The following is a 27478-nucleotide window of genomic DNA, read 5'->3' as shown; positions in this document are numbered from 1 at the left end:
AGGGGGTTCCGACGACAGACCCATCCACGTACAGTTATGGAGAAGACTCGCCTTGGCTGTAAAATCAAGTGCATGGTTCAATTCTGTATGTATTTGTTTTCCTTGCATTAGTTTGGGGTCGTAACAGCCACACATTGCGTAGCATTCAGATGACATGACCCGTTGGCCAGGATGTCGGAGAACGTACTTTTTCTCCTCTCTTAGTTGCGCATGCCAGTCGAAGTTATTGTTTTATGTTGGCCAGTGCGTTATAAATGGCAATCGCCGAGCCATCGTGACCGGCCGTGGAGCATTATAAATTCATCGATGGTACATATCTTGTCCTGCTGGTCAGCGGCCGCCTTTTTGTGACTTCTCCTACTAGCATTCTGCGAATTCCAACTGTTGGAAGAGATTGTCCCTGAATATGGATACGACAGGTCAGCCCGTGGTCATGAGAGAAGAGGGACAATCTCAGATGCTACCATTCCATGATGCGACTGTTCGTCCAAAGCCAACGGTATGAGACAGTACTCTTCCATCCCAATAGACGTGTCATTGATAGATGTGATCTGGCACACAGGAACTTGAAGCCCCACCATCAACAGCAGATGCATTCCCGTATCCTCACTTTACAATGATGTATATCGATCGTAATGGCGAGACTCAGGTTCAGTCGTCGCCCTCAATCATGGAGTACGAGCCGGCCATTTTCACTCCGGACGTGAGGGAAAGATTTGTGAGGGCAGCAGCAAAGACAACCTGGCATCCAGGGATGCCAAATTTTCAGTCCAGTAAGTGAACGTGAGCGGATGGATGCGAAGCGCAACAATGTCTCGCCAGGTCTTGATACTAACGGGTAGCAGCTTCCGGGGGTCACATGGAAGGCGATGTCACGGGGAGAACGCAGGTCTTCCCGACCGCAAGCAACTCTTTCATGGCTTTGCACCACGGCTCGGGGTGGTATCAGCCCGGGCTCATTCCATTTGAATGGCAATCAGTTCAGAACAGGCGTCACAGGAGAAGTCTGAGGCGCGTTGATTCGGGTATTGGCCCGGACTCTCCTTCGCCTACGCCAGCAATCACATGGACACCACTTCGCATTGGGAACAAGGACCTCTTGCGACGCTACTACGAAATGGCATTTGAGAACTTCCAGCAACTGAATTGCAGAGCAATTGCGAAAGCCTTCGTCAAGTTGGTAGAGCCTCGCAAGCAGGTGCACCACCCTTACAATGGACGATCAACCGTGGCCGGAATGTCTCAACGAGTGGACCCCGAATTGACCAAGCCTCAGTGGTGGCCTGAAGGAATAAGACACAGAGAGCCCGATCATCTTCTAAAGTTTGGTAAGAACCGCGATTGAAAAGCGTAGCTTGTATCAAATCTCCCATTACTAACATTATCGACACAGAGAGAATTCGGCTTCTCGTTCATATATTGTGTGAACTTAGAGAGAGCCACAACATTACTTCGGAGAAACTCAAAGACGCCGGTCAGGATGTCAGACGAGGAATTGTGCCTGAAGAACGATTGCAAGTTCTCGACGAGATTTACTATGTTCGAGACATGGAGGAGTTATACCTGGACGGGAAAATTGGTATGCACCCTTGGGCACGGCCTAATTCTCGAGTTAGAGCTGACGCTAACCTTGATTTCGCTCTACAGATGGTGACACTGTGATACATGTCTCTCAAGTGCAGATGCCTGAGGCCAGCCTGACCTCGGTGCCCAGTCAGCAAGTGACAGGTGACAACGTTGGCGAACAGTCCGTTCCTATGATCGCCGTATCCAACAACCACGACACGGTACAAAGCGCTGATCACCTCCCACCGGGCCAGACGCAAAGCCAGTGCTCCGATGCTGTACTAACTCCAAATACGTCGCCAGCCGTCAGCCGACGAAGCTCGCTAGAAAGTAACATGACGGGCTACTCGCACAATATGACCCCATGTGGGCTGGCGACGAATGATTCCATCAGAGCCGTGCAACCTTCAGGGCCGCCATCTATGGCAAATTATTATGAGCAGCAGTCGAATGCTCAATCTTCTGGCCAAACCCCTCAAAATGGACTCTGGGGTCAACTTTCACACTCCCATCAGCCACTTGGATTTCAAGGGTACTGAGAGTGGGCAAGGCCATTTTCCCTCTCGCTCTCGTTCTTCACATTCTTTTGCTTTCTAACTCCAAGGTGTACAGATAGGTTATGGGTTTTGTTTCATGCTTTTTTCAAAGCGATTTGAAGAGTTCTTTCCTTGTTTTGCATTTTCCAGGCGTGTGATGTGACTTTTCCTCGAAATATTCTAGAGCCTGTTGCTTCGGTTGTGTTATAATATACGCTGATATAGAAAGTGTCCACATTTGCATTGGGTCTATTCATTGAAGCATTCATAGCACAAAACAGAAAGAAAAAAAAAAGAGAAGGAAGTCACCAATATGCATTGTCCTCTGTCGTACGTCGTACGGAGTAGCAAGGGAGTAGAGTAAAGTTGTACTCCATACTTCTGTAGTCTGGACCATGTTCTCCAACTCGGCTCTCTCACTGGTCCAACTAGGCACTTTAGTTGCCGATCCCGTGCTCTGACGCGACCCTCCCGCACTGGCCAACCACCAGCTGCAACGCGTGCACACCCAGAACCTCCTTCTTCCCACTTGTCTGCCTTTGTCTGTTCTCGACTTCATCCGAGTGCATCTTCCTCTGTCATGCGCTGCGACCGTTGAAGAACACTGGTCCGTTGAATCGTCGCAAATCCCACCTGATCGTTTCCAGAGTTCTCTGGCCCACGGTTCCTTTCATTCCATTCCTTCCTATCGGAGATAGCACGTCTATAGTATACTTTACTTATCTGCTTGGCAGTATCGCTTTTCGATCCGGTGAGTTGACCTGTCCTGACCTTCTTAATGACTCCAAGGCCCTTCGCTTCTTGCCCTCTTGTCTTCGGTCTTTGGTGCTCGAGATTCCTCGGTCACTCCAACTTCGGGGCAATTGCTGCTTGGCTCATAACCGAAAATATGGTGATGCTAACATTTGGGCGCTTCCTTAGTCGACCCTATCCGCATCGCCGTGACGGTCCTACAATTTTTGTCTTTCAACAGAAACTCATAATGGAGGACGGTGGCTACGACCAAAAGCTCCCCTCACGAAATGACTCGCCTTTGCTGCGCGCGGCCGCAGGCGACGACGACCTATCTGATATGGACGAGCTCGCAGACTCCGACAACTACTATTCGCCACCTGGTTCGCCAGGGAGGTTGTCCCGGAGTCCCTCGTTCTCGTACCAAGATGATTGGGAGACCTTCCCATCCCTCGACCAGCTGTCAGTCTTCGACTTGCTCGACAACCTTTCCCTTTCGCAACGGCTCGAAAAGCTTCAGCAAGCGATCAATGCGCAGAAAGACAAAGTGCGAAAACAACGCGAGAAACTGAAGTATACCTCTATAAATGCAAAGGAGCGCGTCGTGGGCGAATGGAAAAAGCGGGTTCCTACGGCCGACGAGCGCCTGGACAAGTATCGCCGGCGGATGAAGGTCGGGGTTGAACGCCTAGGGAAACAATGGAACGAAGCGGCCACAGTCACTCTGCGAGAAAAGATATCATTCATCGCTGGAGTTCTCAACATCTTTATCAGTGGCTATCTCATCGGCGCACACCCCGAATATTTCTACATCTGGTTCAGCGCGCAGCTGGCGTACTTCATGCCCATTCGGTATTACCGATACCACAAGAAGGGGTATCATTACTTCTTGGCTGACTTGTGCTACTTTGCCAATGTGCTTTGTCTGTTGAGTCTCTGGGTCTTTCCAGGCTCGCCGAGACTCTTTATTAGCACGTTTTGCCTGGTGTTCGGGAATAATGCGGTTGCAATTGCCATGTGGCGGAACTCCATGGTATTCCATAGCATGGATAAGGTCGTGAGGTATGGCATATTTATCTTGAACATTATTATAATGTCGACCGACTAACCGGGCTCGCAGCCTTTTCATTCACATTATGCCTCCGATGACTTTGCATTGCCTAGTTCACCTGACCTCGGCCGAAACACTGAAGGAGAGATTCCCCGCGGTGTATAGCATCAAATTTAGCGATCCTGGGTCTCCAGAACACTTTACTCTTCTCTCTATGATGGGCTGGGCGACCGTACCGTACATTGTCTGGCAGCTTGCCTATCATTGCTTTATCACCGTTCGCCGAGCAGAGCAGATCGCTGCTGGACGGCCGACCAGCTTCACCTGGCTTCGCAAATCTTACTCGAAAGCCTGGATTGGCAAGATTGTGCTTAGCCTTCCGGAGTCACTGCAGGCTCCAGCATTTATGCTGATCCAGTACCTCTATGCCATGCTGACTATGATTCCCTGTCCACTGTGGCTGTGGTACCGGTGGGCCAGTGGGGCTTTTTTGACCTGCTTGTTCATTCTGAGCATTCATAACGGTGCAACCTATTATATCGATGTATTTGGCAAACGATTCCAGAAAGAATTGGAGGAGCTGAAGAAGGATGTTGCACGCTGGCAGTCGTCTCCCGAAAACAACGCCACGGTCGCCGGGCCCGATGAGAAGGCCACAACAGGAGAGCCAGCCCCGAACGGCTTGGAATATATTGCCGGTGTTAAGCTGTCTGACCGGTCCGGTATTGACAAGATCCCTCCTCTTGACTCCAGTGCTGCCTCGACGGGCGTGCAAGACCAGAACTCTGCAGGCGACTCATCGATGCGTGAAAGGAAATAATGACGCACTTGACTTTTTGGATGTTCTTTGTATTTTAAGCTACTCCGAATTTGCTCTCACTGTCGTCTTTGCACGCCCTCGCCCCCTGTCCTTTCTTTCCACTTGGCTCGAATTATTCAACTGCGTTGATACCCAACCCTACCACCAGCCGTTCTTTGTTTTTTGCGTTTCTACTTGGGGTTACTGGTTTTTGACCTGTTAAATAAATACATCTTGATGTTAATATGATTATATAGACTAAATGTGGCCGCTGGACAATGTGATATCTTGTTTTGCGACTGTTCAGCCATCAACAACAATAGTCATTAAAGTCTGTCAAAAACCGATATTGCCCTGAAATAACCTCCGCAGACAAGAAAGCTTGGCGCTGTTATCTCCGGCGGCGACGGGCCGCAAACGCCGAGGCCGGTCAGATCACGTGCAGAGCCACCTCTTTCCTCGCAGTCCTTCGGAGAGCGACAACGGCGAGCCGTGACCATCATTCCGAAGGTCAATCTTTAATCTTTTCTTTTCCCGTCTTGTGTCTTTGATCTTCTGAGGTCTTTCAATTCTAGTCGAATCTCTACTGCCCAATAGTGGTTTTTACTCTATCTCTTCGCCCGCTCTCCCGAGCACCTCCTATCCAGTCATCCGCTATGTCCGTTTCGATGAGATCGGCCAGAGTTGTGCGCAACAACTCGGCCTTGCGGTCGAGCTTGGTTGGTAAGTGACTAGACTCTGTCGATTCTATACCCATGAAATCTTAAGCATATTGTGCTTTCATTGAGCAATGCGGATGGCTAACATGAGATTTCCCTACGCAGCCCGGCCGCGCTTTTCCGGGGCATTGGGCGCCTCTACCGCCGCAAACCTTCGTTTTAACGGCCGGGGTATTCCATCGCAGGTGCCAGCTATCGCACTCTTAGTTTCTCAGCGTGGCTATGCCACGGAGCAATCCACCTCTTCATCTTCCGACAATTTGCCACCTCCAGGATTCAACGCAGAACAGGCCAAGAAGCCTCTCTCGCCCGAAACAGCGCAACGAGCAAGCGCCAATACAACCCAGCAAGTTGCTACCAAGGGCGAGTCGGCAGTCGCTAATACAAACAACACGGGCGAGGTCGCAGTGGCCAAGTCCGCGGAGGATGACAAAAAGGCTGGAGAGGAGAAAAAGGAGCAGAAGAAGTTGACAATTGGTCAAAAGATCAAGAAGGAGGCCCAGCACTACTGGGATGGAACTAAACTTCTTGCGACAGAGGTGAAGATCAGCTCAAGGCTGGCATTGAAGATGGCCGGAGGATACGAGCTCAGTCGTCGTGAACACCGTCAGGTTAGTTAATTGCCACGCAGTCGGTTGGGTCTAGTACATATGCTAACTGCTTTTGTCGTTTAGTTGCAAAGAACCGTCAAGGATCTCGGTCGGCTGGTGCCATTTTCCATGTTCATCATCATTCCTTTCGCCGAATTGCTCCTTCCCGTTGCCCTTAAGCTTTTCCCCAACCTGCTTCCCAGCACCTACGAAGGCCAGAAGGCCCGTGAAACCAAGGCGCTGAGCCTCAGTTCGACGCGGAAAGAGGTCTCTGCCTTCTTGAAGGACACTTTGAAAGAAAGCGGTCTCCCTGTGACAGCTGCGACCGTCAAGAACGAGGAGTTCGCGGAATTCTTCAAGAAGATCCGGACTACGGGAGAAACGCCGTCGACCGAGGATGTCATTAAGGTCTGCAAGATCTTCAAGGATGATCTGACCCTCGACAATTTGTCCCGTCCCCAGCTTGTCGGTATCTGCAAGTACATGAACCTCAACTCCTTCGGAACCGACGCCATGCTCAGATACAACATTCGCCACCGTATGCGCCAGATCAAGCGCGATGACCGCGCCATCTTCTACGAGGGAGTGTCGTCGCTTTCGGTTCCCGAGCTGCAGATGGCCTCTGCCTCCCGCGGCATTCGCACTCACGGGGTTTCTCCCGCTCGCCTGCGTGAGGATCTCTCTATGTGGCTGGACCTTCGTCTCAAGCAGGGCGTCCCGTCCACGCTTCTGGTTCTTAGCAATGCGTACGTCTACGCACAGGGAGGCAAGGAAGCGGAAATGTCTTCTCAGATCGACTCTCTTCAGTCTGTTCTGTCCAGCATTCCTGAGGAGCTGTTCCACGAAATCGAGCTAGAAGTGCATAATGCCGAGGGTGCCGCCACCAACAAGCAGCGTCTCGAGGTTATCAAGGAACAGCAAGAGCTCATTGAGGAAGAAAACGAGCAGAACAGCGAGAACGAAGAGAAGGGTATGTCGGCGCCCAAGGACAACGAGGACATTGATGATAAGGAGGACACCATCGAGGCCAAGTACGAGAAGCAGTCCGACGAGGCGGTTGAGGCCGTCAAGGAGGGTGAAAAGGCCGAGGCTTCGCAGTCCACAAACACTTCGGCGCCGACCGAAAAGAAGGAAACGCCTTCTCAGTAATTTTCCCTTTGTGACATGGTTGTGCTATAGACTATTTTCTGTCCCCCCCTTTCTCCCTTCTTGACTTGTCTTAGTGTTGATACGATAGATTTTTTTATAACTCTTCTCTGACCGATTGCGGCTCCTGGCTACCACCTGGCTTGATGATCTACTGTTTATTATTATATTTGCTCTTCTCATGTTTCTGATTTGTGGTGCATCAACCCGGCTGATACTTCGAAGCTTGGCCGAAGTTTGGACAATTTCCCGGCGTGATATTATTTTGGGTGGTGCGATTATTGTGTATTATGTTAGTAGAGAGGACCCTAAAATCAAATAGAACACGCTATTCTGAATACAAAAAGCAAGTGTTGACCGATTGACTGCTAGTATCTTATTATCATACAATAACTCCTTCGTACATCAAGCACCGATGAATCATCGGCCCCAGCTGGGATTTATCTAACCTCGGCAATCGACCCTTCGGATCTACCACAATGCATCACCACCCCCGTCTTAGATCGAAACACGGCCATGCGGAGTCCACGACTTCTTTCGCTCCTATCGATAAACCGCAATTTTAGTACCCAACGCTCCTCTAGCCTGGTGCAGAAAATGCCGCGGTTAAACCCAGCCTCTCAGGTACTGATTTGAAGCTGCTCTCCTTGACATACGAAACCATCGCATGCCCACCATCCTCGGTGTTTCAGGCATGCACCATTAGAGATTATTATGACACTTCGGCTAATTTTATCTGCAGAAAGCAATCGATCGGCTGAGATCGTATCAGCCCCCGGCGACCAGCTATGATTTGGTGCCGTTGTCACGCCGAGCGGCTGTTCTCGTCCTGCTTTATGCTGACTCGAAGGGCGACCTTCGGGTGGTTTTGACCATGCGAGCGAAAACTTTGAGTTCTTGTATGCTAGTTTGATTCTCTATGATTGTCCTGATGGATTGGATCAGATGGCGATAAGACACTCGGCGAGCAAGTAGCTAACGTATTCATACAGATGCCGGCCAAGCGGCCCTCCCTGGAGGTAAGCTACATCTCAACAGTTCTAAGGTTCTCGAGATGACGTGATACCAATCACCACGCGAACACCAAGCCCAATATGACTACAATATTAACGGAACCAAAATCCAGGTAAGGCGGACTCCGTCGAAGAGACACCCTTTCAGACCGCGCGCCGCGAAGCACATGAAGAAATCGGCCTAGCGGACATCGGCCAGCCCCTGCCGCATCCGTTCTCCGTCGAGCATCTCTGCGAGTTCCCTGCCAGCCTAGCACGTACGGAACTGGTTGTTCGACCGTGCGTGGCACTCTTGCATTCCTACGACGAGACGACGAACTCCAACGCCGACCCGGAGGTGTCGTTGATCCCGAAGCTGGATGCGCGCGAAGTAGCGGCCGTGTTCACGGCGCCGTTTAGTAATTTTCTAAGCATGCGGGATGAAGAGGAGTGGGTGGTGGGAGACCAGGGTAGCAATCATGTGAAGCCGGAGGACTGGTACCAAGGGGCCTGGACCGAGTGGCACCAGTCGAACTGGCGGATGCATCAGTTCTTTGTGCCGATTCGGCCGGAGGCGGTGGTGAAGCCGCGGGCCAGGACGAGGTCAGAGCATCTGAAGACGGCATTTAATGAGCTGGAGGAGAAGGAGAAGGCAGGCGAGGTGGTTCGGTATCGCGTTTGGGGCATGACGGCTCGTTTGGTGGTGGATGTGGCCCGGGTGGCATATGATCGGGAGCCAGCGTTCGAGCACAATAGCCACCTTGGGGATGAGGAGATGATTGCGAGGCTGCGGCGTATTGGACGACTGAGTCCGATTCGGAGGTCGGGCGATGTGCTGACGAGAGAGGATATGGAGAAGGCGGCAAAGTTGAGCTAACATCGATACCCAGGTGAGCCAGAATATCTCTGAGTGATTGAGTAGAATAGTGTCTATATGGTTGATATGCTTTGAGTGCCTCAAACCGCTATTCTTAGAACTGTTTATACACTGGATCTAGCAAGCAGACAATATAACCATGGAATCTTTCTTTCATTCTACTTCTTACCGGCAATATACCAGCCCTTCCCAAACATCCATATCACACAACCATACCAACCTCAACCCCGTATATCCATCTCCCCATCCCGGCAACCCCGAAACACCACAAGCCCATGCACACGAATGCTGAAATCCCTCGGCAAATAAACGGGTCTCAATTACCCCGAACGGCATTCAGCTTCAGCCTGCTGTACCCTCCTCTCCCTCCACCACAGACCCTGACGATAAACAAGGACATGCCACGAATCAACCCATACCATCCCTGATCCATCTGACTGGCCACAATATGTATAATGACAAATATTTGCAAGCAGGTGCAGCCCTTTTGGGCCCAAGTCACCGGTCCCCGAGCCAATCAGGCCGGATCTATACGGGTCTGGTCTGACAGCCTCGTGGCATGAGGTGGCTGAAGGGTCATAGTCCGGACTTGTTTTGTTTCTGGTCGGGGTTCTGGTTATCTAAATCTAGGGATCTTCCTTGGGGATGATAACTTTGTTTATGGTTTGGGGGATGACACGGCGTGAGATTTGGGCATGAATGGAGTAGGTAGACAAAGACTGTTTCAGGTTTTGAGGTAGAGTACGTAACGGTGTTTTTGTTTAGCCTTTTTCTGATGATCATACTTTCATTCGATGGGTTGAGGTTATTGTATCTTCTATCCATATCTACTGTCGACCTCAATGTAGACAATAACACGGAGTAACACCTTCCGACATGAGTCCACCATATAAATATAGTCATATCGATGGTCATAGCGATATGCAAAGCCACCATCATCCCCCATCCCAACTTCCAGCGCAAATAAGCGACGCAAAACCCACGAAACTCAAACTCGCCACCCGACCAACCACGCACCCAGTAACCTACGATAGATTCTTAACTCTCGGGATCTCCGACAGGCTCCAAGACCAAGCCCCATGGATAAGACCACGCCAGACAAGTGAATTGCATTATTGTGCGGCTCCATTCATTCGTATTCCACGAGGCCCCGGAATGCCCCAACTGGACAATCTAGAGCATTCCCCATCCACGCCCTGCGCCGATTGGACAGAAGAAAACATTCAAGTTTTCAAGGACGCCAGCCACAGTTTTCTTTGCGATCGGATCTTCCAGTAACGTACTGTACATAGCTTACTTGGTCCTGGTCAAGAGGGCTGATTAAGTGGCCTAGACTAGTTCTGCTTTGCTTGGTGGGCTTTACCTAAGTGGGTAAGGGGACTAGTTAACTAAGGTAGGTATTATTGACGGTTTAGCCAGTCCCTGCACTGACTCTTAGTCTTGTTCCTCCCTTCGGCCGGTAACGGTAACTAACCACTTTGCCAGGGGACGGACGGACCCGGGGAACGATTCGAGGAACGAGTGAACTGAATGATTCAGGCAGCCCTGAGCTAGTGGCGAGGGTCTAGATCCAGAACGGTATCTGTCAATGTCAACAGTCAACTAGACAGATCCGAACGAACTAAAGGGACCTTATTTTTTCTTTCTGAGTGGGGATGGGACACATCGCGTGGTATAGATCTAATCTAGATAGTTTCACTGCCGATGTGAACGACGGAGTTACTCTACAAAGCGAGCGCTGCAGTGGAATGCTGTCACTCTAGGTAGATAGTCTGTCTGCTTGTTTAGGTTTGACTGCTGCCTGCCTGCCTGCCTCCCTGCATCTGCATCGTGCACAATGTAAGTAATCCAAAGGGCATGACAGGGAGCGGCCACCCGAGAGGAAGGGGCCCGAGAGAGAATTCCGGCAATTTGGGTCCTAAGTTCCAGGGATGGTGCGTTATAGAGTTTCCCTTTTATTCTCTATTTTCAATCCATTCTTTTCGAAAGGGGTCTAAGAGATTAATTCCCTTTCACGCGGACGGACAACACGTTGGAAGGAGAAAAGGGAGAAGAAGAGGGGAAGGGGTAAAGCCGAGGGTGAGATATATTTCAAGGGGGCAAATTGTCCTGAACCTGGCTTGGACTGGGGATGGTCTAAACGAACTACGGTAGGAAAACGAGAAAGACTTGTCCGGACTGGGCTAGACCTGGTAAGATTAGGTAGCTCTGGAAGGTAAGTAAGGCCAGTACCTAGGAACCAGGAAGATAGACTACTCCAGATAAGGCTATAAGCAGGTACCAGATCCGGGCATGTCAAGAGGCGAGAAATGCGCCCCCACTCCGACCAGAGGATCGAGGGTTCGGGTCGAGGCTATCGAGATTCTAGCCTCATGGATTGCCAATTTTTTTGCCATGTGGTTTGTATTCGTGCAGCATCGACCATGTCCCGGAGTCCGAGTCCGTACGTGGCTGTCCCGTACCTGTCGCTGAATCTGTTCCTTGCTTGCTCGTTATTAGATGTGTATTCAACTCCGTCGATAGTTCCCGGAGTCCTGGACGGGAGAGAGCGAAAAAAAAAAAAAAAAAAAAGAGAGAGCTGGAGGGTGGATGTCGGCGGTCAATGTGGCGTCAAGGTGCTGCTAGTCTGAGTATTCCTAATTGATGCTTCGGGCTTCAGTTTACTTGTTTGCTTGCGCGTTGCTTGCGAAACTTGTCGGGTGTACAGGTACACCGTAGATCCTGGACACATGGATATGGATGGATACAGGTAGATCCTGGAAAGTGAGAATTAACTCGGCGAACCGCGCTTCGCTACCAAGTTCCAGATCTTGTTTAGGGTTGGCGATGGTGGCACTCGTCGAGGTCTGGCCAACAGGTCGCTATGGATGATGCACTTCTGACGCCAGAAGAATGTTGCAGGAGAATTTGCCCCTGGAGAGAGAAGATTGAAAGTTCACAAAAGAAGAAGAAAAAGTAAATAGATGAGAAATAAAAATAAAATAATGAGATCAAATGGTTCACCGCTAGAAAGAGGATGTGATGGATCCGAACTGCACGCCATTTCCCAGGCCCCAAAATGCAGAATGGTCGCGTTGTCAATTCGGCCGGGCGGCTTTCTTTTCCCCCGTGCAGGAATCAATCTTTGTCCTTCCCAATTCTTGCACATCGGCCGCATAAAGGCAACCAAGCGAGGATGAGAATTTAGTAGCCCGAGTAAGTCATGGCGACCGGGATTCATGCGTTTCTTTGTTCCTGCGAAGACGGCCATCCCGCGCAATCAATCAATCAATTGCGTCGCCGAGTTGATTCATCATTGTTCGTTCGCTATTCTGGGAGCTGACGGGGGCTCCACTTTTTGTGCTCTGATCTGCCCCAGGGAATTCCCATGGAATCATCGACACTAAACGGAGTGGACTATGAACTGTCAATTGGCCCGGCTCCACTCTCTCATTAAGTTGTCCACGACAACCCGATGATTTGTTCAGCTCCGGACTACAGCCTGGTCGGTATCTACATCCCCATTCCACCGCGACACCTCTCTTCGGTCTCTCGACGCCGGAAATGGACTGTGATGATTCCATTCAGAGGAGCCATTGGCGAGAGCAAGCGAGAATTCGACCACGATTTGTTATGTTTCAGAGCTCCCTCCTCCCGGGGACGAACTCCTCCAGGGATGATTGCGATGGGCTGTTTTGGCACAACCCTTGCATGGTGGTGTGTCACTCGGCCGGTCCATGAGGTTATCGCCGCTCATGCTGATGACGATCCTGCAGCCAAACTCTTCGTTTCTTTTTCCCTTCTCCATAGTCCATTCCCTTTCCGGAGAACGGAGAGCTCTGGCTCGGATGAGTTGACCATTATTTGTTTATTATTTACCATTTATCATATTTATCATTTACCGTCTTATTTATTCTATGTTACTTAACATTTATCGTTTATTATTTATGATTTATTCTCTGAGCTTCCATTTGTTGGGGGCCACCATCTCGGATCCCTCCCTCTCTCTCTCTTTTCTTCTCTCGCAGCTTAACTAGGGGGAGACCCTCGTTTAGCTGCATGATCCACCCCTTTATATCACATTATCGAGGCTTTCTTTGTCGTCGTCATTGATTGCTTCGTTTTCTTTCTCCGGTCCGCCCGAGTCTCCCCTTCTCTGCATTCTTTAAACGATGCGATTCCCGGATCTTTGGCTGGACGAACGGATTCTGCAGGCCCGACTTAGGGCTCGAGCGACACTTGGCGGGGTCTTGTGATCGCAGCGGCCCAAAGAAAACGAGAAAAGGAAGACCAGGATCTGAAGTGCATCGCGATTCTTTATTTCTCGGAATCTTAATCATATAATTGGATTGATTGCCCGGAAAATCCCAGCATTCCATCGTGACACAAGGCTGTGAATGGTCGCCTGCTCTGCCTTTTTTTTATTGTTTCAATCGCCTCCGTCTTCTTGTCGGCCGTTTTTTTATTTGTCCCTCGTTTCTTTTCCCCTCTTCTCGTTTTCGCTCCTCTTCTTTACTGTCCTTCTCCTCTTCTCTTTCTCTCCCTCTTTTGCTTTCTCTACTCTCCTTCTCCCGTCTCTTCGGTCCCCTGTCCCCCGGGGGGAAGGGTTCTTAGATATCCCCCCCGCGTATTGTTCGGGAATCCCTTTCGACGATACCTTCTATATCCTTCCCATATAGTATTGCAACATGCCGTCGCCAACGTCCTTTGCCGTATCCCGGCAGGCTCCTCCCGTCAGGCCGTCTCGATCCCTCGAGGGCATGGAGCGGGTCATCCCGCCCGTATCGCCTGCTCGTCCTTCGCTCAAGCTGGACAAGCCTCTTCCCGATCTGCCCTCGAAGCCGTTGCCGGCGACCCCGTCAATGGAAGTCTCGACGGCATGGAGCGACGACAGCAGCCTCGCCGACAGCTTCGAGAGTCGACGCCCTTCGAACGCATCGGCCGTCAGCTATCCGGTCGTCGTTCGGTCACCCTCCGACGATCTGGCCGAGCTAGTCGATCATACCCCGGCAGCCAATCTAGATCGTTCGTCGCCCATCGAGCCTTTCTCCAAGCCTCGTCCGGCACCTTTGGCTTTCGCAACTGTATCCCAGGACCCATATGCCAGCTCTCAGCCCTGGACTCCCAATCGGTCGCGTCCCAATCACTATTTCCGAGAGAAGAAGTGGGATTTCTTCCCGGAGCTGGCCATTCCGTCGGAGCTGCCACCGAGATCGCCCAAGCTTCCGTCCAAGCAACGGAAGAAGGATGCCAGTCGATTGAATCTGGGAACATTCGACTTTGCGAAGAAGGGAAGTCGCTGGAATACCGAACGCGGCGGACTCACCCTGGCGCATGACATGCGGAAGTCGATCCGATCGTATGTTCAACGAAGGATCTCGAAGCACTCCGTCGATAAAGAGAAAGCAAAACGGGCACGACCAGCTACCGCCCCCTCGGAATACACGCAGAAGTGTCACCCGACGCCTCGAGTACCGTCCAGCAACTACTCCGACAATGACAGCATTGTTTCCCCAAGGAACGACCTCGATTCGGCCGAGAATCTGACACGGCTATCCATATCAACCATATCTAGTTCCGAGAGTCCGGGGAAGCCGTTGGAGCCGGTCGCTTTCCATCGACGAAAACAGCTGGCCGTACCTATGTCACCGTATCAAAAGTATGGTGCAGCAATCTGGGAGAAGTCGGGTCGCGAGAAGCGAATCAGCTACCGACAAACCCAGAATGTACGATTCCCGCGGTATCACAAGAAGCCCTCGTCTTCTAAACCAGAGGGGATTGTGAATGCCACAGCTCCATTGTCGCCACCACCACGCTCACCGGTCCAACAGAATCCGCTGAGAGCTCTGCAAGATGGAACGAGTCAAGTCCTAGTCGCAGCGAAGCAGAAGATGATCGGAGCTCGAGTGGATCGAAAACGGATGGAGCTGAAATCGCAAATCCGCCTAGTCGGACCGGTCAGCCCACCGAATTCCTTTGAACGCGATGGAGTCGATCCTTGGATCTAGTGCACGAATGGGTTTTCTTTGTCTTCATTTCATCCTGGTCTGTTATTACTACTACTATTATTATAGCCTCGTTGATCTTTCTTTTCTTGTCCCGGTCGGCACTCTCTTTTGGCAAGCGCTTTTCTTTCCATCAAATATCTTTCTGTTAACCCTTTGTTTTTTGTCACTCTCTCATCTCTTTTTGCATCTATCTTTGAGGTTTCAAGACCGTGTACGCTGGGCGTTATGGGAGCTGAAAGGACGTCTCCCCGGAAGGATTGGTTCCGTCAGTGATTTTACATTCTCACAATATATCCAGGTCAATAGCGTGCATGATTATATACTTTGCTTTCTAGCCAGAATGAATATCTATCTATCCTTGACACTGGATCTCATATCTTGTGGACATGTTGCCTTCGACAGAAGTAGATCATCCGAGTGCACCCCTGCGAGTAGATGCAGGCTTGCAAGGGCCAAGAGGGGCAGAATGTAACATTGTGACTGTTAACCACTACTAGGTCAACATCATCTGATGGCAAAGGTCATCATGGTCCAGGATTGATCTAGGATTATTGCAGGATATTCTGCATGCAAAACGGTGTGAATTGAAACTCCACCGGTCACATTCTCACGATCCCCCCAAATCCCCCCGCCTTGAAATGATTAAGTAAATCTGATCTCCGCAAACAACGTCACCTGCTCCCCCCCTCCGTTCCTGCATTCCTCCGCACTTCCAGCCTTCTCTTTCTTTCCCTCTTCTCCTCCTTCTTCCCCCCATTCCTCATTAAACCCACTTCTATCGCCATCCCCTTCAATTTATCATCTGCTTGTTGATGCCATCATCGGGCCTACGCTTTACAGATAGACCCATCTTAACCCACCCCCGTACCCACCGCACAACCATGGGTGGAGACGTGCCCCGACAAGCTCCAAGCTCTCTTCCCCGGACTCCGGCTCATCCCGTTGGCCAGCGGATCAAGGGCATCTACACCGATCGGTTGAAACAATTCACTGCATCTGGCCAGTACGAGGGCCAGAACTTGATCTCGTGGGTTTCTATCCATTTGCTATTAAATCACCAATTATCGAGATTCATCGCTGACCTCAATCTAATATAGGAAGCTCTTCGAGGCCACCAACTCCGACGAAGACCACGTCAAACTCGAAGTCTACTCTGCCCCCAACCTGCAGCGCCCTTCGTTCGAAGAGGCTACCTCCCACGAGTTCAAGCCCACTCATATCGGCGCCTCATTTGGTCCCAGCTGGTCTACACATTGGTTTCGCATCCGACTAACCATCCCGGAGAACTTGCGCCAGAAGGAACGGCTGGAGTTCCATTGGGATGCCAACAATGAGGGTTTGGTGTGGACGGAGGACGGCCGGCCGTTGCAGGGTCTTACGGGCGGAGGTGAGCGGATCGAGTGGGTGATCCCTGACGCCTGGCGCGATGGGAAGGAGCATACGTTCTATATCGAGATGGCCTGCAATGGCATGTTTGGCAATGCCCCCGGCGGCGATTCGATCCAACCGCCGGCCCCGAATAAGTACTATACTCTTCATACGGCCCGCATCACTGCCGTCAATCTTGAGGCGCGGGCTCTCTTTTACGATTTCTGGATTATTGGAGGTAGGTTATGTGCGGTTAGATGGGTGTGTTGAGTACGGCTCACTAATGGATAATGCAGATGCGGCTAGAGAGTTCCCTGGTGATGGCTGGGAGTCTCACGAGGCAAACATGGTCGGTAATGCCATTATGGATGCTTTCATTGCCGGAAATGGAAGCAATGAAGCGATCAAAGAGGCGCGCAAGATTGCTCAGAAGTATATCGGGAACAAAGTCGATTCGTCCGATGTGTACAACACGGAGACTCAGCCGATTGTCTACGGTATTGGTCATTGCCACATCGATACGTGCTGGCTTTGGCCGTGGGCCGAAACCAAGCGCAAGGTGGCCCGGTCGTGGTCGAATCAATGTGATCTGATGGACCGGTACCCCGAGCACCGATTCACTTGCTCACAGGCCCAGCAGTTCAAATGGTTGAAACAGTACTATCCGACCGTCTTTGACCGCGTAAAGAGCTGGGTGAAGAAAGGTCACTTCCAGCCCATTGGCGGGAGCTGGGTCGAGCATGATACCAATCTGCCCAGCGGAGAATCGTTGGTCAGACAGTTTCTCTACGGACAGCGGTTCTTTGAAAGCCACTTCGGAGAGCGGTCCACAACTTTCTGGCTTCCCGATACATTTGGCTATTCCTCCCAAATCCCTCAGATCTGTCGCTTGGCAGGAATGAGCCGCTTCTTCACCCAGAAGCTCAGCTGGAACAACATCAACAACTTTCCCCATACGACCTTCCAATGGGTTTCCCTGGATGGCAGCCAAGTTATGTGCCATATGTCCCCTTCGGAGACATACACTGCCAGTGCTCACTTCGGTGATGTCAAGCGTAGCGTGACCCAACACAAGTCGATGGACCAAGACAACACGTCGCTTTTGGTGTTCGGAAAGGGGGATGGCGGTGGAGGACCTACTTTCGAGCATCTCGAAAAGCTTCGCCGATGTCGTGGTCTGAGTGACAAGGTGGGCCTACTCCCGCGCGTGAAGATGGGAGAGTCCGTGGACGACTTCTTTGAAAAATTGGAAAAGAAAGCCGCGAATGGCACCGAATTCGCTACGTGGTATGGTGAGCTCTACTTCGAGCTCCACCGCGGTACATATACCACGCAAGCAAACAACAAGCGCAACAATCGCAAGGCTGAGTTCTTGCTCCGCGAGCTTGAATATCTGGCCACTCTTGCGTCCATAACTAAGACCAAAAGTCAATATGAATACCCCAAGAAAGACATTGACGACATGTGGGAGGGAACCCTCCTGTGCCAGTTCCATGACTGCCTTCCCGGAAGCTGTATTGAGATGTGTTACGATGACTCCGATCAGCTTTATGCGGAGATCTTCAAGACAGGGAAGAAGGCCAGGCGTCAAGCGCTCGAGGCTCTCGGATATGGTCGTACAGGCAGTGGTCAGACTCTTCAGGCCATCAATACCCTGCCTTGGCGTCGCTCTGAGATAGTCCGAATTCCCGCTGAATTCACAACCTCGGCGGGTTCAAAATTTGCCCTCGTCAGCGGTGAAACTGGACCTATTGAGTGTAACCCATCCGTCACGCGCCCGGCTTCTGCTGTGACGGCATCGGAAATCAGCCCTGGCACGTTCCGTCTTGAAAACTCCAAGTTAAGAGTTGATATCCACAACGGTGTGATCACCTCACTGTACGACGTCGAGGAGGATCGTGAGGTAATTGCCAAGGATGGCAAGGCTGGGCAGCTGGTCATCTTTGACGATAAGCCATTGTACTGGCAAGCTTGGGATGTAGAGGTCTTCCATTTGGAGTCCAGGAAAGAGCTGCAATCCGGCAAGAGCAACATTTCCGAGAAAGACCCCTACCGTGCCAGTGTGATCACTGAAACCAAGATCAGTGACAAGAGCTGGGTCAAGACTACCATCAGCCTTGCCGCTCCCACAGAGGATCAGCCGTCGTATGTGGAGTTTCACAGCGAGATTGAGTGGAAGGAGGATATGAAATTCCTCAAGGTTGAGTTCCCTGTCGACATCACCAACACGGAGGCATCTTATGAGACTCAATATGGGATTATCAAGCGCCCAACCCACTACAACACGAGGTATGTCCCCCCATTTATCTCAAGTGCTTTCAGCTAGTTGTAACACTGATATCATCTAGCTGGGATATGGCCAAGTTCGAAGTATGCTGTCACAAATGGGCCGACTTGTCCGAGAATGGATACGGTGTGTCTGTCCTGAACGATTCGAAGTACGGTTTTGCAACCTGCGGTAACCTGATGCGCCTTTCCTTGCTCCGTGCACCGAAAGCACCCGACGCTCACGCCGATATGGGCCGCCATCACATTCGCTATGCCATTGTGCCGCATGCCGGTCCCCTTGATGCTCGTATTGTTCGGGCTGGATATAACTTCAATCACCCTCTGGTGCTGGAGCCTGCCACTGGTCCAGACAACGCGAGCGTTTTCACATCTGTTTCCCTCGGTGGATCACCGTCTCTCATCCTGGACGCCGTCAAACGTGGAGAAGACGACGAGGACGTGTCTCGGGACAACTTGCCTCGCCGTCCAGGCAAAAGCATTATCCTCCGCATCTACGAGTCTCTCGGCGGTAGAAGCCGGGGAACTATCCGCACCAAGCTCCCCGTTAAAGAGGTCTGGAAATGTAATGTGCTTGAGGATAACGAGACCTCGCTGTCACTTTCTAAGAAAGGCGACTCCCTTGATGTTGACATCGAGCTGAGGGCTTATGAAGTGGCTACTTACCGCTTGCAGCTATAGCCTCGACACATTACCCCATTAGCTAGTACCCGCTTGGCATGAAACGTATATATAACAGTAGTTCGTTTGCTACAGTTTAGTTTGGTTTTTTCCTGACATATTTGACTTGATCTGATATGATCTATGATCTAGCCTCTCAAACATAAGACAAAGGATATCATGAAATAGGAAGAGAAACCTTACCCATATAATCATACACTACACCAGAGAATACCATGGGGAAACAAAACGCCCTAGCTCCCCCGCCCCCAGACAAACAAAACTCCAGACCTTTTTTTACTCCCAAAGATGAAATCCAGGCAAATCACTCAATCCCTCCCATAGCTGATCTTCAACCGCTTCGTGGGCGGCTTATCTCCGCTCTCCTCGTCATCGTCATTCTTGCTATCTTTGTTATTGCCGCTGCTGTTATTGTTGGACTTCTTCTTGTTCTTGGACGATGATCCCCCCTTTACACTGCCAGATGCTGAGCCCGTCTCGCCGTTCGGTTTCCCTGTGGATCCGTTATACGTGGACGTTGGCGTCGGTGCATGCGAGGGTGTCGTGTGAGATGAAGAGGGCGTTGAGTCCTGCAGCAAACCACAGTTAGATCCACCAGTTCGCAACACAGCGAGAGAATACGAGAGCCCGTAGCAAGAGAGCGAGAGAGAAAGGACGGGTAGAAACATACACGCATAAATCCCGCCGAACTCCTCGAGAACACGCGATCCGCGTCCGTCACCTGGGCCTTGCGTCTTGTGCCGCTGCCACCGCCGCCGCCGCCCACGCCGCCGGAGAACGAGAGCGAGGTCGCGCCGACCCCCGTGTTCGAGGACCCTTTGATGTAGTTGTCGAAGCCTTTGATGATGTTTCCGGCGGTGGTTTCTTCGAGGTAGGATTGTTCGAAACGGAAGATTTGGTCTTCGAGTTGGGCCTGGGGGTTTGAGGGGATTGCTCTGGTTAGCCCTTTCATTTGTTGTGCTTATGGTATATGATTTTGGTGATGGGGGGTTTAATGTAAATGTGGTGAATGCGCGTAGTCATAGATAGAAAGGCATCCACGTCCATCGTCGCATCCTATCGCACCTCCGATGAGATAGGTAGAGTGGGACAGGCAGGTAGGCAGCCAGCCAGGAAACTCACCATGCCCTTATCCATCAATCGCTTCCTCTGTAACGTGTCGCGTAGCTCGCGCCTTAATTTCTCATAGTACGGGAGTCCGCGACTCCCGGTCTGATCTGCATTGCTGCCGGCGCTGGAGCCAGTACCCGTGGCGGTCACCGCGACGGAGGAATTCGTGCCCTGGATGTTGGGATTGGGGATTGGAGGGGCGGATTCGCTCATTGTCGGTGTCTAATTGTCTTTTTTTCCTTCTCTGGTCTTATCGTGTCTGGTCTGCTCTGGTCTGGTCTTTGGTAGATGGGTCGGCGGTTGCAAGAGGTACTGGAAGCCGTGCCGGTGGGTGGTGGTTGGATTTCCGCATCTTATCGGTGTGTTTGTCTGGTTTGCATGATGGCGCAACCCGATCGGCTTCTCCATGCTGCTGCTGCTTCTACTCCTACTTCTCCTCCCTTTCATCCCCCGGTTTATCTTTCCCGCTGTGTACAGCATTCTGAGAATACTATTGATTATCGATTCTCACATACTCTTGTGTATACTCTTGAAGCGCTGCATTCTTTTCTATATTTTCGCGATCATATACATTACTAGACTCCTCGGCTTTCAACATGGATCACCACGCAATGCACCATGACATGGACATGGACCACGGTGGTCATGGTGGTCATGGTGATATGGATATGGGCGAAGGACAATGTAGTATGAATGTATGAAGCCTTCTCCAGATATACCCTCCCCGCCTAAGATGGCACTTATCGTTCCAGTCGTATCTATGATGATTGGCATGCTCGTGTGATACAAACTATGGCGGTACTAATGAAACCCCGCTAGATGCTATTCACTTGGTCCAGCAAAGGCCTCTGCATCGTCTTTCGCCAGTGGCAGGTAACCGGGCTCGCGTCTCTTCTGGGCTCCTTGGTTGTGATCGTACTTTTGACGGCCGGGTACGAGGGCGTGCGTCAACTAACGAGGCGGTTTGAGACGGCCCATGCAAGACGGTTGAATGCATTTACGTCGTCTGCTACGACCGGGGGTAAGTCTGTTTTTCATCTTGATTCCTCGTCAATTTCCAATTCCATGCTATATCTCTTTTATGCTATGATTATGCTATGGTTGTATCGTAATGGGAACCCCATCGGAGGTCAAAAGATATCGCACCGGACTCAAGTCCAGTCTCGTTGACACCATCAAGGCAATGACTTCGCCGACGATCCTGCCCCGGATGGCTCCCCTTATCGTCCAGCGACTCATCTTCCCGACGCGAGCTCACCGCTACTTGTAGGCAGCGACAATCGCCGGAGACTGGAGCAGAGGGGCAAGATCATCATGGCCCTTTTGTATGCCGTGCAGGTGTTCTATAGCTTCTTTATCATGTGAGTGCTACCGACCTGCCTTCTCCGCGTGCTCGGCAGACCGCTCATAAGCCATTCCCAGGTTACTTTTCATGACCTATAACGGCTGGGTTATGATTTCCGTGGCGATCGGTGCCTTCGTGGGATATCTGGTCTTCGGGGACAATACGTCGGCTTCTAAGACGGTGGCTTGTCATTAAGCGTTCGTATGCACTTTATGTTTGGGATTTTTGGTTTCCGATATTTGAGTCTTCGAGTTTTCGAGACCCATGTTGAGCTTGTGAAAGTTGCACATCAAGACTGAACAGCGGAAGCAGGCGTGTGCTTTGTCATGATAGTATATTCTGCTTTTCTTTCACAATCTTATCCGAGTATCGTCCATTCAGTCTCGTGTCCATGCTTGTCGCACGATTGACCGCTTGAATTTCAGGGAACTTCCACGTCGCTTCCGTCGTCTCCGAAGCCAAAGCTAAATCCTCCTCCTTCCGATGCGTCTGCGGCTCCTTCGCCATCCGGCTTTCCGTGGACGATTTCGTCCCATTTCCGTTTCTTGCCGTCATTTTTCTTTTTCAGCTCTTCCTCGGCCTGCTCTAGGATGTGCGGATGAGTCTCGCGCATCCGATTGACAAACCGGTTGTATGGATCGTGCACGTCCTTTCGGAATCCGGACACTTGATCAGCCTTGTTGGATAAAAAGTCCAACGCGGCGCCCAGATGAGCACGAGGGATAAAGTTCTGCGTGACCGCGATAGCCGGTTCAATGTTGACGACGAGATGCCACCACCCTGAAGGCACGTGCAGGATTTCGCCCTCGCCGCAGATGCCCTCAATGCAGCCCGCGGTGCGCCGGGCTTCGGCATGGAACCCGAGAAGCCATTCCGCGATACTGAGCGGGGACGTCACCTCACTCTGGTCATCGGAGACGTAGACCCCGGGCGGCGGGGGCAGCTTGGACGACGAAGGGAACATGATCCAGTACTTCGAGCCACGGACGACCGCATTCCAGGCGCTGGTGGCATTCGGATCCTTGTGAAATGTACTCCCCGATCGCTCGGGTCCAATGATCAACCATTGTCGGTCCGGACGGTCGTTTCCTAGAACGGAGAAGAAGTCTTCTCCGAAACAGGGCGGCGGCCAGTACGTCGCCTCGGGCTCCTGGTCTAGCGGACCGGCCTTAATCCCCATCTTGGACACGAAAGCCCGGTCGAACAGATACAGGGGACTCTCATCCGAGTTGTGATGCATGTAGTCCACGTAGGTCTTGAAGGGCCAATCCACCGCCTCCGCGCGGAACTCTACGTCGCCGTGCCGCGACAACAGCGACTCGACGGACCAATCTCGATAAGCCGGCCATTGTTTGACGGGTTCGGTCAGGATAAACGGCGTGTCGGTCCACTTCTCTTGGAACTCGTCTGGGGACAGATCCGGCAAGCGAGCGATCTGGTTTCTCGTCGGGATGTTGCGAACGAACGGGTCCAGGGATATGTGCGCGCAATAGAAGGGTCGGTGTAGGGCATCGGAGTAAAGATTCGAGCAGTCCAAGATGGCGACCTTGGTCTGAGGCAAATTGAGATAGGTTGACCGCCATGTTCCTCTCCAAGCAAACGAAGGGGGAGGCGACCTGGTATAGCGTTTAGTACGGCATGGAGCATATCAACTACATACTTGGTTGGGGGCCATTTGCGCCCGCCGAGTACGTAGGTATAGTATAGCCAGGTACGATGATGTCTTACTGGATAAAAAGCGCCTTCCACAAATCCTCCGCGCGAGTGAACGCATAGAATGCCTTACACGTGCGTCCTATACTCAGCAAAGCCGGGCCATCCAGGCACTCCAGCAACATCAAGATCAGTTCATCGGGCAGTAATTTGAACGTGCCAATAGCATTTCGGAGATTCTCCGTGGCGAGCAAGGCATTGCCACTGGGCTTCACGCCCATAGGATGACCAGGGATTGTATCGTGTCCAGGGACATCCTCTAGTAAGCCATGTTCCGAGTGGCTGTCGATGGAGGTGGTGTCAGGCATGACTGGACAGCCTCAGGCCAGGGCTTTCCCTTTTTGGTGGGGGAGATTGATGACACGCACAAACACGCACTCAAAGTAACTGCTACCCACAGATGACAGTCGCTGAAGTTGCCAGAGTCAAATCAAAACTTCAACCAGAATGACAAAACTCATACAATCATTCAATCAGAAAGAACCAACAGCCCAGCAACCGTCGGCGAGCATCCGGCCAACAACCCTAGGTATACAAATGGACGATGGCAAAAAACCCCACGAGGCGAATTCCGGTTAGCACGCCTCAAAGCAGCAGGCGGTCAGGATTGTGTGTGGGCAGAATGAGCGCCAAGAATCAATTTTTTCATCGGTCTTTCCCCATTAAAAACCCACACTTCGGTGAAACCAAACTTCCAGATTGCCGACTGCCCACGGACTAGTTTCCCTTAGAAAATTTTCTGACTGCTTGGACTAGTCAGCGTTTTTTTCCCGTCTTTTTTCTTGACTGTGATTTTCTGCCGCTGCGACCAACCCCCACTGGGAATCGTCTTGTCGCTAAGAAAAAAAACCTCTACAAACTTCTCACCCAAAACCCCACCATCTTTCTTTCCGGTCACAGGCACAACTCGCTCTGTGATCATTCTATCTTACAACCGCAATCATGGCTTCTAACGACAAGGGCTTGGAGGAGATCCCCGAGGGTATGCTCTTCTTCCCTTTTTTTCCTGCTTTGTTCTGGATTTCGACTTTTTCTCCGTCTTGATTACCTTGTGGCGGGATTCTTGCCCAACGCCGGAGGGAAAGAGAAGAGAGAGAAAAAGAGACAAACGCACCACACAAAGTCCTCAGATACAGTAACTAATGTCATTTCTTCGCCAACAACAGGACAGATCGACTCTAACTACGATGAGATCACCGACTCTTTCGACTCCATGGACCTGAAGGCCGAGCTCCTTCGCGGTATGTGATTTCCCTGCAACGACAGTGAGGTCGGACTTGTGGAAAAAGATTTTTCTTGTACTGATACGACGGTTTACAGGTATCTACGCCTATGGTTTCGAGCGTCCCTCTGCTATCCAGCAGCGTGCCATCATGCCCATCATCAAGGGTAGGTTTCTCTCGGGTTTGATCACTCTGATAAGAGTGATTTGAGGCGCAGAGTTGAGACTGACGGTTTTGCATCACAGGTAACGATGTCATCGCTCAGGCTCAGTCCGGTACTGGAAAGACTGCCACCTTCTCCATCTCCGCCCTCCAGAAGATCGACCCCAACCTCAAGGCTTGCCAGGCCCTGATCGTCGCTCCCACCCGTGAGTTGGCTCAGCAGATCCAGAAGGTCGTCGTCGCCATCGGTGATTTCATGGAGAACATCACCTGCCACGCCTGTATCGGTGGTACCGGTGTCCGTGAGGACATGAACACCCTCCGTGAGGGTCCTCAGGTCGTTGTCGGTACCCCCGGTCGTATCCACGATATGATCCAGCGTCGTGCCCTCAAGACCGACCAGATGAAGCTCTTCATCCTCGACGAGGCTGATGAGATGTTGTCCGTAAGTTTATCTCCCAAAAAGTGCATGAGGCGCATGGATGTTAACGACCTCTGTAGCGTGGTTTCACCGAGCAAATCTACGACATCTTCCAGCTTCTTCCCCAGTCCACCCAGGTCACCCTGCTGTCCGCCACCATGCCCCAGGATGTCCTCGAGGTGACCACCAAGTTCATGCGCGACCCCGTCCGTATCCTTGTCAAGAAGCAGGAACTCACCCTTGAGGGTATCAAGCAGTTCTACATTGCTGTTGAGAAGGAGGAGTGGAAGCTCGACACCCTGTCGGATCTCTACGAGACCGTCACCATCACCCAGGCTGTTATCTTCTGTAACACCCGCAGAAAGGTCGACTGGCTCACCGACAAGCTCACTGCCCGTGACTTCACCGTCTCCGCCATGCACGGTGACATGGAGCAGTCCCAGCGTGATATCATCATGAAGGAGTTCCGCTCTGGATCTTCCCGTGTCCTGATCGCCACCGATCTGCTGGCCCGTGGTATCGATGTCCAGCAGGTTTCCCTGGTCATCAACTACGACCTCCCCTCCAACCGTGAGAACTACATCCACCGTATCGGTCGTGGTGGTCGTTTCGGTCGTAAGGGTGTTGCCATCAACTTCGTCACTGCTGATGACGTCCGTATGATGCGTGAGATCGAGCAGTTCTACAGCACCCAGATTGAGGAGATGCCCATGAACGTTGCTGGTATGTCTTCAACCTGTCCACTTCTTGATCCTGTTCCACTGGCTAACCTTTATCTCTTGCAGACCTCATCTAAACTTCTCAATTCCGAGCCACCTTATGTCTCTCGATGCGGATTACGAATGCAGTTGCCAATCACGGTCCAAGGGTAAGCTGCGGTGGAAAAGGCGTTTTAACATCATCGTTGCTTCTCTTGGCTAAGGAGAATCCTTCAAAAAGTGGCTTTCTGTATCTCCAGCATTTTTTCTTTTTACTGGCGGGGGTTATCGAGGAAAGACTAGCATGGTGTTTTGACCCTAGTCAGGTTCTTGGTTCTCGCTAATGGTTTCCTTTGTTTTCTGTGCTTACGGAGATGCGTCATGTTTGTGCGAATGATTGCTGTAATTCATGGTTTCTCTGCCGGAATCGGTTTTCCTTTTTTTTTTTTTACCCTTTTCCTATTACTATATTTCCTCCCATTTTGTACCTAGCTCGCTCTGGTTTGTTATGGAAATCTTTCATGCTTATCCAGAAGATCGAGCAAAAAATGTGATTTGTTCGTTCCAAAAAGCTGGTCTCGACACGATCTGGGTGGATGCAACGTGCCCCATGACATTGGGATGGTGATGTACCTGCTTTCAGTATGATAGACAAGAGGGAATGCCATTCTATTCTGCTTATTCACTCCTCGTAGGTCCATGTGCTATAGTCATGCCCTCCACTCGAATGATCAGGATGTATGAGGGCCCCTCCACTTTCTTCCCCGTTACTGTCTCTCACTAATCTCACCAACCACTTCTCACCATCACATCCTCTACAATATCCATCTATATCTCTTTCGTACCCATCCATGGAGCCATCCCGTCCACCGATCTCAAATCCCTCGTCTCTCCTCTGGGCGCACCAAATCCGTCGCGAACACATCCACCTCGTCCAGCAGATCGACATTCTGAAGGCCGATATCGCCGTCGCTACTGATACCATGAATGATCTGAAACAGGGTCTTGAGGAACTCACCCGCCAGGTTGAGGACACCAGACAATGTAATGCTCAGCTACAGGGGAATCTTCTTCAGTTGGAAGGCCGGTTGGATACACGGTTACATTCCATGCTCGGGCGGATCAATGGTCTCGAGTCGGAGAACGGGCTTCTGAAGACAAGAGTTGAGGTTCTTGAAGCTGAGCGTCAGCGTGGAGGGGAGCACCATGAGCGCGAAGCAACTAGCACAGTGTCCCAGAGGCAGAGGCAAAAGAAGTCGCCGGTTCGACAGCCCACGGTCTTGAGGATCGCATGCGAGAATGGTGTGTTTAAGCGTGCACGGAGTTGTGGGTTGTTAGACCAAGATCCAGATACCCGTAAGTATACTCACTTGGTCTTGGATGACGATTCCTTTGGGTTTTGGTTTGCTTTGTCCTTTCTTTCAGTGATCACTAATCCAGTCGTCTAGGTGTAGACACCACAGCATCAAAACCATT

The 27478-nt window shown here is 51.3% G+C and overlaps 12 protein-coding genes across 12 annotated transcripts; 10 read left to right on the top strand and 2 right to left on the bottom strand.

Annotated features, from left to right (window-relative positions):
- Positions 1-616: 616 nt before the first annotated feature.
- On the top strand, positions 617-2105 carry LDX57_004476 (DUF2841 domain-containing protein; the record flags this gene model as incomplete). Its single annotated transcript, XM_046086138.1, has 4 exons — positions 617-773; positions 846-1328; positions 1394-1579; positions 1648-2105. The coding sequence occupies 4 exons, from the start codon at positions 617-619 to the stop codon at positions 2103-2105; spliced, it is 1284 nt and encodes a 427-aa protein (XP_045942101.1).
- Positions 2106-2616: 511 nt separating this feature from the next.
- LDX57_004475 (glycerophosphocholine acyltransferase) lies at positions 2617-5150 on the top strand. Its single transcript, XM_046086137.1, has 3 exons — positions 2617-2853; positions 3024-3896; positions 3955-5150. The coding sequence occupies exons 2-3, from the start codon at positions 3085-3087 to the stop codon at positions 4703-4705; spliced, it is 1563 nt and encodes a 520-aa protein (XP_045942100.1). The 5' UTR covers positions 2617-2853; positions 3024-3084; the 3' UTR covers positions 4706-5150.
- A 190-nt stretch (positions 5151-5340) lies between these two features.
- On the top strand, positions 5341-7142 carry YLH47 (MRS7 family protein; the record flags this gene model as incomplete). The annotated part of the gene is made up of 3 exons (XM_046086136.1): positions 5341-5407; positions 5509-6014; positions 6078-7142. 3 exons carry the CDS (start codon positions 5341-5343, stop codon positions 7140-7142), a joined length of 1638 nt encoding a protein of 545 aa, XP_045942099.1.
- Positions 7143-7736: 594 nt separating this feature from the next.
- Positions 7737-9008, top strand: PCD1 (NUDIX hydrolase; the record flags this gene model as incomplete). Its single annotated transcript, XM_046086135.1, has 4 exons — positions 7737-7763; positions 7882-8038; positions 8132-8158; positions 8266-9008. The coding sequence occupies 4 exons, from the start codon at positions 7737-7739 to the stop codon at positions 9006-9008; spliced, it is 954 nt and encodes a 317-aa protein (XP_045942098.1).
- A 3454-nt stretch (positions 9009-12462) lies between these two features.
- LDX57_004472 (uncharacterized protein) lies at positions 12463-12915 on the top strand (the record flags this gene model as incomplete). The annotated part of the gene is made up of 1 exon (XM_046086134.1): positions 12463-12915. One exon carries the CDS (start codon positions 12463-12465, stop codon positions 12913-12915), a length of 453 nt encoding a protein of 150 aa, XP_045942097.1.
- A 760-nt stretch (positions 12916-13675) lies between these two features.
- LDX57_004471 (uncharacterized protein) lies at positions 13676-14995 on the top strand (the record flags this gene model as incomplete). Its single annotated transcript, XM_046086133.1, has 1 exon — positions 13676-14995. The coding sequence occupies one exon, from the start codon at positions 13676-13678 to the stop codon at positions 14993-14995; it is 1320 nt and encodes a 439-aa protein (XP_045942096.1).
- An 881-nt stretch (positions 14996-15876) lies between these two features.
- ams1 (alpha-mannosidase) lies at positions 15877-19330 on the top strand (the record flags this gene model as incomplete). The annotated part of the gene is made up of 4 exons (XM_046086132.1): positions 15877-16022; positions 16093-16601; positions 16660-18652; positions 18712-19330. 4 exons carry the CDS (start codon positions 15877-15879, stop codon positions 19328-19330), a joined length of 3267 nt encoding a protein of 1088 aa, XP_045942095.1.
- Positions 19331-19459: 129 nt separating this feature from the next.
- On the bottom strand, positions 19460-20796 carry LDX57_004469 (chromatin modification-related protein EAF6/MEAF6). The gene is made up of 3 exons (XM_046086131.1): positions 20453-20796; positions 20001-20243; positions 19460-19899 (listed from the first exon to the last, which is right to left on the bottom strand). Exons 1-3 carry the CDS (start codon positions 20651-20653, stop codon positions 19639-19641), a joined length of 705 nt encoding a protein of 234 aa, XP_045942094.1. The 5' UTR covers positions 20654-20796; the 3' UTR covers positions 19460-19638.
- Positions 20797-21036: 240 nt separating this feature from the next.
- CTR2 (low-affinity Cu transporter) lies at positions 21037-21980 on the top strand (the record flags this gene model as incomplete). The annotated part of the gene is made up of 4 exons (XM_046086130.1): positions 21037-21135; positions 21260-21461; positions 21621-21801; positions 21863-21980. The coding sequence occupies 4 exons, from the start codon at positions 21037-21039 to the stop codon at positions 21978-21980; spliced, it is 600 nt and encodes a 199-aa protein (XP_045942093.1).
- Positions 21981-22206: 226 nt separating this feature from the next.
- Positions 22207-23806, bottom strand: LDX57_004467 (putative F-box and JmjC domain protein; the record flags this gene model as incomplete). The annotated part of the gene is made up of 2 exons (XM_046086129.1): positions 22207-23401; positions 23514-23806. The coding sequence occupies 2 exons, from the start codon at positions 23804-23806 to the stop codon at positions 22207-22209; spliced, it is 1488 nt and encodes a 495-aa protein (XP_045942092.1).
- A 634-nt stretch (positions 23807-24440) lies between these two features.
- tif1 (putative eukaryotic translation initiation factor 4) lies at positions 24441-26100 on the top strand (the record flags this gene model as incomplete). Its single annotated transcript, XM_046086128.1, has 6 exons — positions 24441-24480; positions 24665-24739; positions 24819-24887; positions 24967-25328; positions 25385-26027; positions 26090-26100. The coding sequence occupies 6 exons, from the start codon at positions 24441-24443 to the stop codon at positions 26098-26100; spliced, it is 1200 nt and encodes a 399-aa protein (XP_045942091.1).
- A 753-nt stretch (positions 26101-26853) lies between these two features.
- LDX57_004465 (uncharacterized protein) lies at positions 26854-27450 on the top strand (the record flags this gene model as incomplete). Its single annotated transcript, XM_046086127.1, has 1 exon — positions 26854-27450. The coding sequence occupies one exon, from the start codon at positions 26854-26856 to the stop codon at positions 27448-27450; it is 597 nt and encodes a 198-aa protein (XP_045942090.1).
- Between the last annotated feature and the right edge of the window lie 28 nt (positions 27451-27478).

The sequence above is a fragment of the Aspergillus melleus genome, assembly GCF_016097325.1.
Source record: "Aspergillus melleus strain CBS 546.65 chromosome Unknown contig2, whole genome shotgun sequence".
In the NCBI taxonomy this organism is placed as follows: domain Eukaryota; kingdom Fungi; phylum Ascomycota; class Eurotiomycetes; order Eurotiales; family Aspergillaceae; genus Aspergillus; species Aspergillus melleus.
The sequence above is the reverse complement of the archived record's forward strand: the minus strand, read 5'-3'. Positions and strand labels throughout refer to the sequence as shown.

Coding starts and splice junctions, on each gene's coding strand:
- LDX57_004475 (XM_046086137.1), top strand. CDS start 3,085: ATGGAGGACGGTGGCTACGACCAAAAGCTCCCCTCACGAAATGACTCG. Junction 3,897..3,954: donor AGCATGGATAAGGTCGTGAG/GTATGGCATATT, acceptor CCGGGCTCGCAG/CCTTTTCATTCACATTATGC.
- LDX57_004469 (XM_046086131.1), bottom strand. CDS start 20,653: ATGAGCGAATCCGCCCCTCCAATCCCCAATCCCAACATCCAGGGCACG. Junction 20,244..20,452: donor GATTGATGGATAAGGGCATG/GTGAGTTTCCTG, acceptor TCAAACCCCCAG/GCCCAACTCGAAGACCAAAT. Junction 19,900..20,000: donor GTTCGGCGGGATTTATGCGT/GTATGTTTCTAC, acceptor GGTTTGCTGCAG/GACTCAACGCCCTCTTCATC.